Source organism: Marmota monax, unplaced genomic scaffold (assembly GCF_021218885.2).
Source record: "Marmota monax isolate L192 unplaced genomic scaffold, Marmota_monax_Labrador192_F-V1.1 WCK01_AAM20220418_F8-fsc00307, whole genome shotgun sequence".
NCBI lineage: Eukaryota > Metazoa > Chordata > Mammalia > Rodentia > Sciuridae > Marmota > Marmota monax.
In genome coordinates, this window is record NW_026695211.1 from 381757 (window position 1) to 396035 (window position 14279).

Sequence of the window (14279 nt, forward strand, 5' to 3'; positions counted from 1 at the left end):
CTCAAGGAGCTCATGGTTCAAGATGTATTATGAAGTCAAGTCCAGATACTTTTGGGAGAATCCCATTCTAGGGACAAAAGACCTGTTAGACTGTGTTATTGAATAACAGCCACAAAATAACATTAATAGCCAATGAGCATATAAGAGTAACAGCATATGATGATGTCATAAACTGGACACAGATTTATGATCTTCTGATTTGGGGATAACATGAAATGAACAGAAAATAGGGTAGGATGTGTTATGGAAGAAGTTCTAAAACACGGGAGAATTCCATGCTGTGGGCTTAAGTCCTGACTAAGCTTAGCCAGATAGGAGTGTGAACAAGTGATCATGTTATACTGAGCTCATTGGCACCTTCTGAACTCTGGGGAGACTCCCAAAGCCAAATGTACAAGTTTTACTTTCCTGGTTTGGGAGGTAGCTGAATCCTTCACCCTGACTCCTACTGCATTATGATCTCCAGCAAAACAGAAACAGGTAAGTGGTAGTTATGTTATGACTTAATGATATCTATATCATTAGAGAATAACATTTATATAATTTCACTAGAATTGGAGTAGGAGTTGCCCTGCCCCAATAAAGCAAGCAGATTTTGATAATTTAAATAATTTTCATCAAAAAATTAAAGACCCCGTCATTTATCAATCTTTCCAGTGAAGCCAAATACCTTCAAATTCAATCTGGAGAATCTGCTGAAATAAACACTATATGGAAATGCAAAAACATACTAACCCTCAGGGGAACCAGAGGACAAAATACATGGGTGCAGTTTTCACCAAAACATCCAGGGAAAAAAACCCTTCACTGTATCTTTTGTGGTTGCTAATAAGCTTGATTCATATACTTAACTGTCATTTGTACAATTCTTAGCACCACAAAGAGGAAATGCTCTTTCTTCTTCCTTAAAAAAAGTTCCAGTCCAAACCATCAGCCTCTGTAGGTTGTCTTAATTGCTACTTTGCACTGCACTGGACTATGACTCTGATTTTTGGCACATGCTATCATACACAAAGTTCCTAAAATAAAATGCTCCAGGATATCCTAGGAACTCTTAGAAGGCTTTAAAAAGGGACTCACACACTGAAAGAATATCTTTGATGAGGACAATTCAGGCGAGCAGAATGATTATTGCAGCAGAATTACATGATTAACTGAGATCTTGAAGTAGGTCCGGAGAGTCCTCGTCACCTAACTTATCATGGTTGGGGGGAGGTTGACGAGAATCCAGTTTTGATAAAGACAATTGTTTTTTTTTCCTCCCCAAGTGACTATACATTTAAATAGTTAAAACATCTGTTCAGCAACATAGTAAAACATGTATACTCAGAACGCCTGAGAGAAGAGCCTGCCAAACAACCGGTTGAGAGGGACTTTGCTGAGGGAGAGCACCAAGATAAAGCAACCGCTGTTTGTTTTGTCTAGTCAGGGGGAAAGCCAAGGCAACCAATATTTTGAGTTTCTTTTATTTCATTTGTGAAGGATTATTTGAGAAAGGGTAGTGAGGGAAGGTTTCCTGACGTGAATTTTTTAAGCTGTCCATTAGTAGAAAAGCAAGAGAGCCTTGGATGTCAACGCCTAACAAACTCTTGAGACCAGCTACCAAACCACGAAAAGTGACTTTCTTCCTGAGTGTTCTCTACGGTCTTTCTGATGGAAGCAGAAACGGGGAGCAGCAGAGAGGCTAGAAAGGGGGCCAACAGAGGCACTCAAGTCGCCCTGGCTGTGTTTATCGGTGGCACTGTGGTGCTGGGCACCATCCTCTTTCTAGGTAAGTGGAGCGCTGGAGGCCAGGGGAACTGGGTACATGCCAAGAACTTTCCTCATGCTTTATTCTGGCAAACCTTGCCATAATACAGGTGTACAGCTGTTTGCTTGTGTTAATAGGCAGTATAGTCTCAGTTTCTATCAAACATGCATATGTAAAAGAAGGCTGTTTTTTCTTGAAAAATTTTTTTGTAGTTGTACAGAATGCCTTTATTTTATTTGTTTATTTTTATGTGGTGCTAAGGTTCAAACCCAGGGCCTCACCTGTGCAAGGCAAGCACTCTACCACTGAGCTACAGCCCCAGCCCCAAGAAGGCTATTCTTTAGTAGCAAATGTATAGTCTAGAAGGGAACATGGGTATAAAGTTGTTTGGAGTGACTACGGGATTCTGTTGCACTGAGAAAAGAATATTCATGAATTACATTTTGAAAATTGAGTGTTTATAAATTCATAGTCATACTTTCATTTATGCTGTGAGGAAAACTTTTTATATGATGATCGAAACCATGCTGGAATTTCTTTTCATTTGACTTTGGTTATATTTGCCTGGGCGAATCACAAAACTTAATTCACAAAATACAAATCAGTCCTTTCAATGCACCTTTAATGGTATTCTTCAAGTCCTTTCTAATCAAGTGACTTGATGGGATGCAATGTAAACTCAGCCTTTCTAATAGATTTAAAAATTAACATGAAGGAAAACAGAAGTTTTCTTTCAAGATTTGAAAAGTATTGTGTGATTCAATTATTTTAATGACTTATGGTAAGAATGATGTGTGAGTCTATGAGATGATCCAAGTGTATCCCTATGACAAAGAGTCAGACATCTTGGTAAGGTGTGAGGGATGTCCTAAAATTTTAGCCTTTTGGAACCTTTGGCTATTACCATTTTTTCTCAAACAGCCCATAATATTTCATTAGCTTGAGAGTTATGAAGGAACAACTCCCATTCTTGGGAGATTCTAGGTACACTTTGAAATGCAGCAAGCCTGGAAGCATTCCTTGGCATATACATGATGAAGGTGACCATGTTTATTTTGGCAGGGGAAAACCAGTAATTAAACTTGAAAAGAGTTAGGGTTGTGTGGTTGAGAACTCTGCTAAAATGAGAAAACCATCTTTCCATGTTTTCTGTGGCTGGAGATTTAGGAAATTAGATGAATTTATTGCTTTCTGGTGAAGTTAAATCTCCTGTTCCTGCAACTGAATCTGTGGCTCTTGAAAACTGCTGTGAGATTTCTCAACACTTGGGGTTTAGATGAACATCCTCTCCTGAAATTCAAAACTGGGGGAGAAATTCTATGGGCATACCAAGGGACTACACACTAAGTGGGAAGTGTCTACTACAAGGTTAGGTTTGCAAACACTTCCAGACATCAAAATCCAAATGATTATCATGTGTGTAAAAATATGTACTCTTTTAAATGTTACCACTGCTTGAAACTTTTTCCAAACTCTACTTTTGTGATTATTACATTCTGAGGCTGTGGCATATTAATTGGAAGATTCTCTATGGCAGTCTTTGTCCTTTGAGAGAAAGTAATTATTTGGCATCATTTTTAGATGATGTTTTTGGAGCAAAGTAAAATCACCAAGTCAGTCAATGCTATTATGGACAAGGAGGCCTGTATAAAATAGAAGATAACTATCCAATATGCCCAGCAACCCAGCTCTTACCTCTAGTGTCTAGGGGAGGCTCTAATGGTGTTGGAGAATAAGTGCAAACTAATGGTGTAGCCTCAGTACACTCATTGCTCAAAGTGTGGTCCCTGGACCAGCAGCATTAGCATCACTTGGAAGCTGAGCTCCACTCCAGATCTACTGATTCACAGTCTGCATTTTCACAAGACCCCAGGGGATTTATTTTCAAATGCAAGTTTGAGAAGCATTGCTTCAGGATACCACTTCCATTTTGGCATATAAATTCAGGGGTCCTTATGTTTTGTTAAACATTTCAGCACTATGACAGACTCACCCTCTTCCTACCATGTTTTTTTTCAATGCCTGTCTCTCAGGCTCTGCTACCCATCTCCACCCTGCATCTAGCAAAATCCTTTCTGAAAATCTCTAGGGACCTTCCAGGCAATGCTCTTCATGACAGTATGCTTCACAGTACTTCCCGGTTAACTTTGCAGTGTATTTTTCTGTCTGTCCAAGTTCAGTCACATGCCTGCATTTTCAGAACCCTTCCTTACCTCGTCTTTGTCTTTGAGGCTCTGGGATAATCTCTCTTCTAAACCTTTATGCTTCTATAGTAAGTGATTGCTGGTGGCCTTAGGGTGATTTCAGAAAAGTGAAAGCACTAGAAATTAAAACATCAGGTATACACCTTTAGCCAGTTTTTTATTTTATTTTTTTAATATATATTTTTAAATTGTCAACTGACCTTTATTTTATCTATTTATAGGCGGTGCTGAAAATCAAACCCAGTGCTTCACACATGTGATGCAAGTGCTCTACCACTGAGCCACAAACCCAGCCCTAGCCAGTTTATTTTAAAGTGTTCTTTCCTCTTCCCTTCCCCTTCTCACAGTCTGTTTATCAGATGCAATGATCAGCAAACTTTTTCTGTCAAGGCCAGATAGTACATAGTTTCAACTTCATGAGCCATACATACAGTCCTTGTTGCTGTGCTCAGCTCTGTTGATGTAGCTCAAAAATATACATAGACAATATACACACAAATGAGCACAGTTTGGTGCAGTAGGATTTGATTTCTTGACACTGAAACTTGAATTTCATATATTTTTCATGCATCATGAATTATTATTATTATTTTGTATTTTTTCCAATCATTAAAAATGTCAAAAGCATTCATAGAAACAGTCACAGGTAGTGGGTTGGATCTAGCCTGTGGGCAATAGTTGGCTGACCTCTGCTCTATGTCCTTTCTCATACTCTTGATCTGTCATACTCTTGATATGTGTGTGACTCCACTGGATTCTGAAGGCATTTCTAATGGTTATAGAGAAATTGAAGTGAGAAACCAAATTGCTACATAAGTTTTTTTTTTTTTAAAGCTCCTAACCAGTAAAAAGTAACATTTAAATTTTTTTTATATTAAAAATATTAGCTTTATTGTTTATATTTCATTCACTGACACCTTTATCTTACCTGGGCTCATTGATCCTTAAGATCCTTTATTTTCAGGATCTTAAAATAACCCCCCATGGATATACTGCTCTTGCTTGAAGGCTTAGGTCTGTGTCCCAATTAATTATACTAAAAACCTTTCTTCTACTCTTCCTCAGCAAAAGATAACTGATTTTAGTTCTGCATGCTTAGAGAGTTTTTGTCAAGAATTAATTTTTATGAAAGGACTAAGTCTTTAACCATTTCATTAGCTTTTTATGAAAAAAATGCCAGTATCAAGAAGTTATTGTGTAGGATAATAAAATATTATTTATAATAAAGTTTATTTTTTTTAATTATAAGAAATAATACATGCTTAGTAAAAAAAAACATTTGGTAAACTTATCAAAGTAGACTGAGGGAAAAACTATGCCCATGGTTTTACCACCCAAGCATATTGGAATATTCCACACCAATCTTTATGCTGACTGTATATATTTTTAACCTAACTTTTTTTCTTTTAAAGAAATCAAAACACACCTTAATGCTAAGAAAATTCTTTTCTTAAAAATAGGCTTGAGATGTACTGTAGACAGTTTCCTTGAATTTATTATATAACACAGGTAAAAAGGCTGTTTGCAGGATGGCAGCAGAGAAAAGAACAAAGGAAAAACAGACTCCTCTTAGAATGTTGGGTAATAAATAATAAAACTGCCACACTGGCAGGTGATCTTCAGGTCTTCCATTGCTTCCAGAAACATAAGTATTAGTGCCACCAAGTTCTCTGATTCTGCTTCTCTGTTGAGGATGCCATGAAGGGCCTCAGTCCTTGTTCACACCATGGTTCATCTCCCCATGGCTTCATCTTCATACAACTCCTTGTTTCTGCTCACAGAAAACAGCAATAACGAATTCCATATATCTTCCCCAGCAACCGAGGAACATATTTCAAATATTTTTGAAATCCCTAAGTCACATCTGTTAATGCCCAGAAAAAGGTTCTGTCTAGAGTTCACAAACGTGGTATCCTTCAGTATTTGTGCTGAAATCCATTTGAATAATGTGGCCAGCCAAATGAGGGAAGTAAGGCACTGGTGAAAGCTATTTTAATTGTACAGTTTTATTATTTTTTTTAATGTGGTGCTGAGGATCAAGTCCAGGGCCATCCCTGGTTTTGTTTTTTGAGGTAGGGTGGAAGGGAAGAGTGGAAATAGCTGGAATCTTGGTTCTCACAGGTGCATATGTCTGGTAGCTAGGCTGGGCCTGGTGGGAGGAAAGTATGTGGTGCAGGCAGAAAATGACTGTTACCAGATGATTTGAGTTATATGCCCATGGTTTTATTTCTTTTCTCCCTCTTTATGGATGGTTTAGATAAGATCCCAAACTCTAAATGCCACGTATGCTAATTTTCTCCTTCCACTCTGGAGTTGCTTACAATGGCATAGTTTAAAAGTTTCAATTTTTCCATCTCTAAGACGGAGATGTCGTTATAAACTTAAAGAGTGAAAGTGTGAGACAAACTACAGATAATTGGAGATAGAAGACACTTTAAAGATCATCTAACACCGGCTCTCACATTAGCATCACCTGCAAGGCTTGATGAAACACAGATGGCCATCTGGGGAAGGAGCTCAGCGCTAGAGTGCCTTCTTAGCACGTACTGAGGCCCAGGCTTCAATCTCCAGCACCCAAACCAACCCTGCCAAAACAAAACAAAAGAAAACAAAACAAAACCCCACAGATAGAGTCAGAAAGTCTGGAGTGGGGCTGAAAATGTGCACCTCTAACAAGCTTCCAGGTGCTTCTGCTGCTCTGGGGAGCAGACTCTCAGTCTGTTCATACTCACTCACTTGATTTACATATGACAAAAACTGAATTTCAGAGCAACTGAGAATCTTACCAAGGCTACTTAGGTTCTGAGGGGTTGAGCCAATGGAGTTTTGAATACCATGTCAATACTGAGAAGAATGAACTGATACCAAATGTCTTGCATATGTGCCTGATGGTGGTTTACCCGATGGTGGTCTGTCATTTATTTTTGTCATTTATTTTGGTCTGTTTTTTCAGTGAGTCAAGGTCTCTTAAATTTCCAAGCTAAACAGGAGTACTGCCTGAAGCCAGAGTGCATCGAAGCCGGTAAGTTCCATTTTCCACCCTGTGTCAAGTTATAATTATGGTACCTTGGGGAGTAGACGAGAAAACAGGTGGTATTTTTAGTATTCTGTTTGCTTGAGGTTTACCAAATACGAAATGCAATTTTAAAGAAATTTAAGTTTACTTTCAAGTTTTGGTGTGAAGTAGTGGAGTTTGGGTTTCCTGTTTTCTTGCAATAATCAAGCAGTGTGATATTCCAAGCCTTGTGATAAGGAACTCAGGAAGAGGCTTGGAAGGTTGCAGGGCCTCTCTTAAGACCAGCAGGCAGAGACCATAGGCGTTCTATGGCTCAGCTGGCTGAAGATTCCTGTTTATCATAAGCAGTCTTTGTGTATCTTCTGGTCAGAGGCTCTAACCTGTCTGCCTCTAAGCAGGAGTCCTTTGTAAATCCATGCTTCCATTGTTGCTGGGAGTCCCTTTGGGTTCTTCTATTCCATGTTACAAGTCAAACTTCTCTTGAGATGATCAGACCACGTATCAGTGGTTGACCCAAAGTGAAACTTTGTGCTTAAAGTTGCCTTAGCAATTAGATTCTTCCCTCCCCCCACAAATCAGTGTGAGGACCTTGCAGGAGCTGGATTCCAGCTCCTACCTCCATGGATTCCAGCCCCTACCTCCATTCTTTAAGTGGGCAGGGCCCCAATGGCATTTTCCAAAGGGAAAGTCATAGCATAGAGATCACATTAAGCATTTGGTCTATTCCACTTGACCTTAAGAGATAAGATTAACACATGAATTCACCAAATATTTCCTCAAGCCAGGGACTGAGTTATGTTTTGGGAATATATCAATGAACCAGACAATCAAAGACACGTGAGGCAATCGATGCACAGGAAACATATCAGCTAGGAGTATATGCAGAAAATTAAAATATTTAAACAGAATAATGTGATAAAGTGACAGGATGGCTAGATTGAAAAGTCTGAGGACATGAAGGGGACCCTGAACAATGAGAAAGGAATTAATTTGTGAAGATTGAGGCAAGGGCTTTCCAGGTGGGGCAAAGGTCCCACAGAAGAATGAGCTTGTGTGGCTTGAGGGTCAGGCAGAATTTGCTGGGTAAGGGGCACCATGCAGGAAAAGGGAGTGAATGGGCAGACTAGCTGCCATGAGTTTAGATTTTTCTTAGGCATACACAAGAACCTCTGATGGGTTTTGAGAAGAAAGAGTACACCTTATGAGCCTTTTAAAAGATCTTTTTTGGTGGAGAACTAGATTTAGGGAAATCTTTCTGTGTGGAGAAGTCAAGTAGGGAAGCAAGAATGGGGGAAGGTTGTGGGGCACAGTAGCACAGGCCTGTAATCCCAGGAACTTGGGAGACTGAGGCAGGAAGATTGCAAGTTTGAGGCCAGCCTCAGCAATTTAGCAAGATCCTGTTTCAAATTAAAAAGGGCCATGGGTACAGCTCAGTGGTGGAGTACTTGTCTAGCATGTAGAAGGCTCTGGGTTCAATTCTCAGTCTAGCAGTAGGGGACGGGGAAGGAGGGTCACTCAGATGAAGTTATTTCAGTGGAGCAGGTGAGAATTCAAGAAATTGAGAATGCAGAAGGCTTAGGAGCTAGAAAGCTTGCAGAAGGATGCTGAAGGATTTGATATGCGCTTTGAGAAAAAGAGACTCGGCGTGATGCTTAGATGTTGATTGGTGGCATAAATTGAGATAGGAAAGGCTTAGGTGAAAGGGCTTATAAACTCTGAGAACTTAGACAAAGGTCATGAATTAGGTTATTATGTTATTGAAGGGTTTCTTGTCCCATTATTTTTTAAAAATTTATTGGTTCTTTTTGGTTATATATGACAGTAGAACCCATTTTGACATAATTATAAAAGCATGGAATATATTTTGTTCTAATTCAGTCCCTAGTACCTGTCCTTCCCCTCCCTTTTCCCCACTCCCTGTTTCCTTCCCTCTACTGATCTTTCTGCCATTTACCCATAGTTACTTTTTAAAATTAATTTCTTGTCCCATTTAAGTGATCAATACATATTTTTAACCAGGCAACATGTTGGGTGACTTACATACCTCATCTCATAAAACCTCCAGAAGAACATTATGAACTTAGTACCCTTGCAAGTCGCACAGACAGATAAAGGAATGTAGGCTTCTAGAGGCTAATTAACTTTCCCATGGTCCTATCCTGAGCCAATGGCAGAATTTGGCTTTACCTCCATGTCTGGATCCTTTCCATCTTTTCCTTGGTGCTCTGGTAGCATGCCAAGTAACTCTGTGTTTCTGATCCCCTTAGTCCTTCATCTCCACCCTGCCACCCACTAGACTTCCTAGAGTCTAGTGACTAAACTATTTCAGCTTCTTGATATCATCCCTCAAAGGGTGATTCTTTTTCTTCTTGAATGATGTGGGAATTTCCAACTTGAGCAGTTGACCTGGGGCCTTCTCCAGTGGAGAGAGGATGTCATAGAGTAGGGTGAGGGAATAGGTGGCACAGAGAACAGGTTTAAAATTTCATCATCTGGTACTTTCGTTGTGGTTAGGGTTCTTGTGGCTAGGAGAATTTGAAATTTATAAAACTCAGAATCTTCAATTTGAGTTTAGACAACTTTTGGTATGGAAGGTCACTTACTGCATGAATTTTGCTTATTACAAATCATAACAATGCCAGAGTTAAACCTAAAGACTGCTTTCTGATAATGTTGCTTTCTGCCATCTATTATGTTTTTCCTGTTTTTAATTTTTGTTTTGTAAAATGGCTTTCTAATGTTGAAAAATATTGGTTTTTCAAAACATTACATAGTTCTTGATATATCATATTTCACATTTTGATTCAAGTGGGTTATGAACTCCCATTTTTACCCCGTATACAGATTGCAGAATCACATCGGTTACACATCCACTGATTTACATAAAAATTATTAAAAAAAAGAAAAATATTGGTTTTGCTGTTCAGTTGTGAAAGGGTCACAAAAAATACAGTCCTCTTTGATGGGACATGAGCTTCATTTTGTCCAGGGGTCTATAGAACAGCTCGAATAGATGTGGTAGGAGAATTGTATAAGCCATGATCTTACACAAGAGCTGGTATGAAGATGAGGGTATATGGGCACAAATCCACATAATAAAAGTTCAGGAGATGGATGTTTTTGATCACCTTCTGTTCCACTTCTGAACACACGCCAACAATTTCTGAGATTCAGCCTCCCTGTAACTTTTCTTTCCTCTCTCCTTGTTCACTTCTTCGGATCCCTCTTTCAAAATGAGAGCTGTAGAAAGAATATAAAGAAACAAGGAAAGGTCATGCTAATGATAGTGGATAAAGGTGGACAAGCCTTTCACTTGTGTTTGAAGCCTGTTATGGTCACATATAAGCCATGTGATCCTGGGTTAAATATTTAACCATCCTAAGTGGCAGTTTTACCATCTATGAGATGAGGATAACAGGTTTTAACTTATCATACTAGTTGTGAGAATAAAACAAAATAATAATGGTACTAGTAATCCAGGTCCACAATATGCAATCCCAGAAAGTACTGCAATTCCCAGGTGGCCAGAGCAAACGTGACCTCAATTCCTATGATGGATAAAGTGGATCTTAACTCATGTGAGGTCATTTTAGGCTTTATCGATCCTACTTAAGAGAACATAAGTAGCATTTCTATGTTCCCCATAGAAATATTAAGTGCTTGCTTTAGGGGTCCACTCCAGACATTTCTGAGTTATGATATCATATGTGGTTATACACTATTTCTTTTTCAAAATCTGTGAGTTCTGAAAATCTAACTTCAGAGTTCCAGATAAGTGTTTATGGAATTATAATAGCAAATGTTTACATGTATGCTTCCCATATTTAGCTAAATATATACATACAGGAGGATGCTCAGTTAAGTTGAATTGCAGATATATTGTGTTGACAATGTTTTTGTATAAATATGTCCCACGTAATATTTTAAATATACTTATTTTAATAATTAACCTTATTCTAAAAGTAGTTTTTTTTATCTGAAATTCAAATTTTACTGGGCACCTTGTATTTTATCTGCTGACCATAGTTATATGGCAACGTGCCTGACACTGTTATAAGCAATTTACATATATTTACTCATTTAATTAGCGTGGTGATCCTATATGGTGTTGTTATTATTATTATCCTCATTTTACAGATGAGGAAATTAAGATACATGAAGGTTAAGTAATCTTCCCAGGTTGTACAGCTATTGCACACTGTTGCTGTTCCTCTGACCCAAGTGGTCTGACTCCAGAGTTTATGATGATGCTATATTGCTTGGAAGGGGCTTAGCATATAGTTCCTGGCATAGCAGAAATACTGAATGTTAGTGATTTTATATAAATAATGAGGTTGAGGCCCTTAATAAGACTCTCCCCTGAGCCCTGACTAAACCTAAAAACTCATATTGGTATATGGCAAGATGCCTCCATCTGTACTCCATAAACTAGCTGGAGACTGCTTACCAATTAACTTCATCTGCAATGACTTGAGAGAATACACAGCCTGAGCTTTCACAGGTTTCCTTCATCATCATATTTATTTTATTAAAACAAGATTCTCTGGGTTTTCTCTATGGAGCTGAGTAGGGGGAAAGGAGTTTGGTGTCTTGACAAGTATGGTCCCTCGTGATTTGAAGTCACAGTTCTCCTGCAGAAAGCACAGCCTTGTGCCCAGCTGTGAATCGTGAATGATGAATTGCAAGGCAGAGGGAAGAGTTTTCTCACTCAGAGGGCTCCTTTCCAAATTCATGCAAGTGATGTATTCCCCTACTTTAGCATCAGGGCCGAGGTCAGAGCTGACCTTGCAGTTTTTGTAGGTACCTGCTAGCAAACTGAGGAGATGGAGAGGATGTATTTGAGGGTTGGGGGAAGGGAAGTTTGGGAAGGAAGCCAGGAAACAGTGAGCTTATGTGAATAAAAATTCGTGTGAGGGCTCCCCTGTGTGACTGTAAATATTGTGTGGGACTGAGACTTGTGTGAACCGTATCCCTGAGGTGTCACATTGCAGATTCATTCTGGGGCTGCACAGACTATAAATATAAAATGGAAGGAAGACTTTATATGTCCTAGCATGGTTGCATATTAAATGGTAATGATAAAACAGTAGCAGTAAGCATACATGTAATTAAATACAACTGAGTTCATTCTGAAAAACAAAAATATTAAGTCAATTTAAAATCTGTTGAACTGGTAAACCAAGTTTTTGCTGGTTGTTTTTTTTTTTTTGGGGGGGGGCGAGGGGGGTTGAAAGCAGCAGGGATTTTGAAGTCCTCTAGAAATTAGGATGTTTGTTGATTATTCACTTCAATGAGGACAAGGGCTGTTTGAAATTTGCACAGTGTAGTATAGAGAAATATCTAGCTTTATTTTTTTAAACTTTTTTTAGTTGTAGATGGACATAATATCTTTATTTATTTATGCAGATTGTACTTTTTGTTAAAAATTTTTAGTTGTAGATGGACACAATACCCTTATTTATTTTTTAAAAGCTCAAATTTTTTTAAACATTTTTTTTTTAGTTGTAGACAAACACTACACCTTTATTTAATTTATTTATTTTTGTGTGGTGCTGAGGATTGAACCCAGGGCTTCATACCTGCAAGGCAAGCCCTCTACCACTGAGCCACAACTCCAACCTGATATTTATTTATTTTTATGTGGTGCTGAGGATGGAACCCAGTGCTTCACAAGTGTGAGGCAAGCCCTCTACCACTGAGTCACAACCCCAGCCCTGCATATTATACTTTTGGGGGCAGTTCATTTTCATCTAGCTGAAAAGTCATCGGATTTTCATTACTTCAAAGAGAAATATATTCTTGCATTAATTAAGGTATGAAAATCACTCAGAATGTCTTTCTTCCAAAGTTATTAAAATATTGGCTGATGTTTTTTTAATCAGTTGGTGCATATCTTTGTGCCAGAGTGGTAGCCAGCAATTGTATGGCAGTTGGAAGAGAATTGGAGGTCAATATTAGAAAATTTAGAACCTTTTCATTTTGTGATAGAAGATTTTCTTTCAAAATTTATGGATACATATTTATGTAAAAATTTCCTATCTATGAACTATGGTCCACATAATTGTGTTTGGGCTTATAAAAGGAAAGACAGGGTAGATTAGTGTATTGTATCTTTCTGTTAACTCATATGAATACTCAATTCTACCCCATACCTGGGCCCCTTATTTAGAATACTTCATTTTGGTCCTTCTGTGGCCATTCCTCTCCCCCAGCCCAGTCAAGGAGCCTGTGGGGCCAAGTCTGCAGCTCTCTCCTACACCCCAGAATTGCCTGCCAAATGGCCCCAAGTTTCCTTTCAGGGCCTGTGTGGGTTTCTTTCAGGGCTCCCTTCCTCTGAGACCTACACTGGATGTCAAGGGGCTGAAGAATTCATACTGGCCTTCCTGGTTTTTATGAAGGAATGTTGCAAGTATGTGTTTAAAATATGTAGGTAGGGGCTTGGGTTGTGGCTCAGTGGCAGGGCACTTGCCTAGCATATGTGAGGCACTAGGTTCAATCCTCAGCACCACATATAAATAAATAAAAAATAAAGGTACATCAGCAATTAAAAAAAAAATTTAAAATATGTAGGTAGATGACATGTGGGTCTCTGTTTCAGTTACCCTTTGCTGTGGAACAAACCACCTCAAACTTTGGAGGCCTGAGACAAGAATGATTTAATATTTCTCATGGGTCTCTGGGTTTGGTAGATGGTTCTGGTATTGCATAGGCTCTGGGGGTTCATTTAGGCTGGAAGGTCTCTGATGGCCTTTGTCACATGTATGGCAGCTGGTGTTGGCTTGGTTCTTCTCTGTGTGGCCTCTTGGTCTACAGGAGACTTCTTCAAAGGATAGCCTCGAGGCTCCATTTGAAAGGGAGTGTTTGGAAAGTGCAAGACCTTTTAAGGCCTAGCTTTGAAACTCACAAAAAGTAATTTATGCCAATTGTTTGCCAAAGCCAGTGGTAAAACCAGCCCAGATTCAAAGCAGGGGAAATAGACCCTATTGCTTTATGGTAAGAGTAACAAGGTGGCTTTGCAGACAGACATGTGGAATGGAAGAAAGTGTTATCTTTGCCAAAAGTCTACCACATACTCCATATGTATTCTGGTCTGACACCCCACAGATGTTAGGAATAATCCTGCAAGACCAATAACATATAATGGAACTTTTACCTACTCACTCTGAATGTGGTCATTTCATATAGTGATGTTGATCCAGAGAGTCATGTGAGGAGGAACATAGAGCCAAGGCTTGGGAACTGGTTGATATGAAATTGTTGTTTAATTTGGAAAAGAACAGTACACAATGTTCAGTGCTTGTCATTAATC

At 38.9% G+C, this 14279-nt stretch overlaps 1 protein-coding gene across 1 annotated transcript in view; it reads left to right on the forward strand.

The window, feature by feature from the left end:
- Positions 1-710: 710 nt before the first annotated feature.
- The window catches only part of Phex (phosphate regulating endopeptidase X-linked), a 192618-nt gene continuing 179049 nt past the window's right edge, over positions 711-14279 (forward strand). The window contains exons 1-2 of the mRNA XM_046430585.2: positions 711-1771; positions 6908-6976. Of these exons, the coding sequence (XP_046286541.1) occupies positions 1654-1771; positions 6908-6976 (187 nt within the window). The 5' untranslated portion in view covers positions 711-1653. The remainder of the gene's footprint in view (positions 1772-6907; positions 6977-14279) is intronic.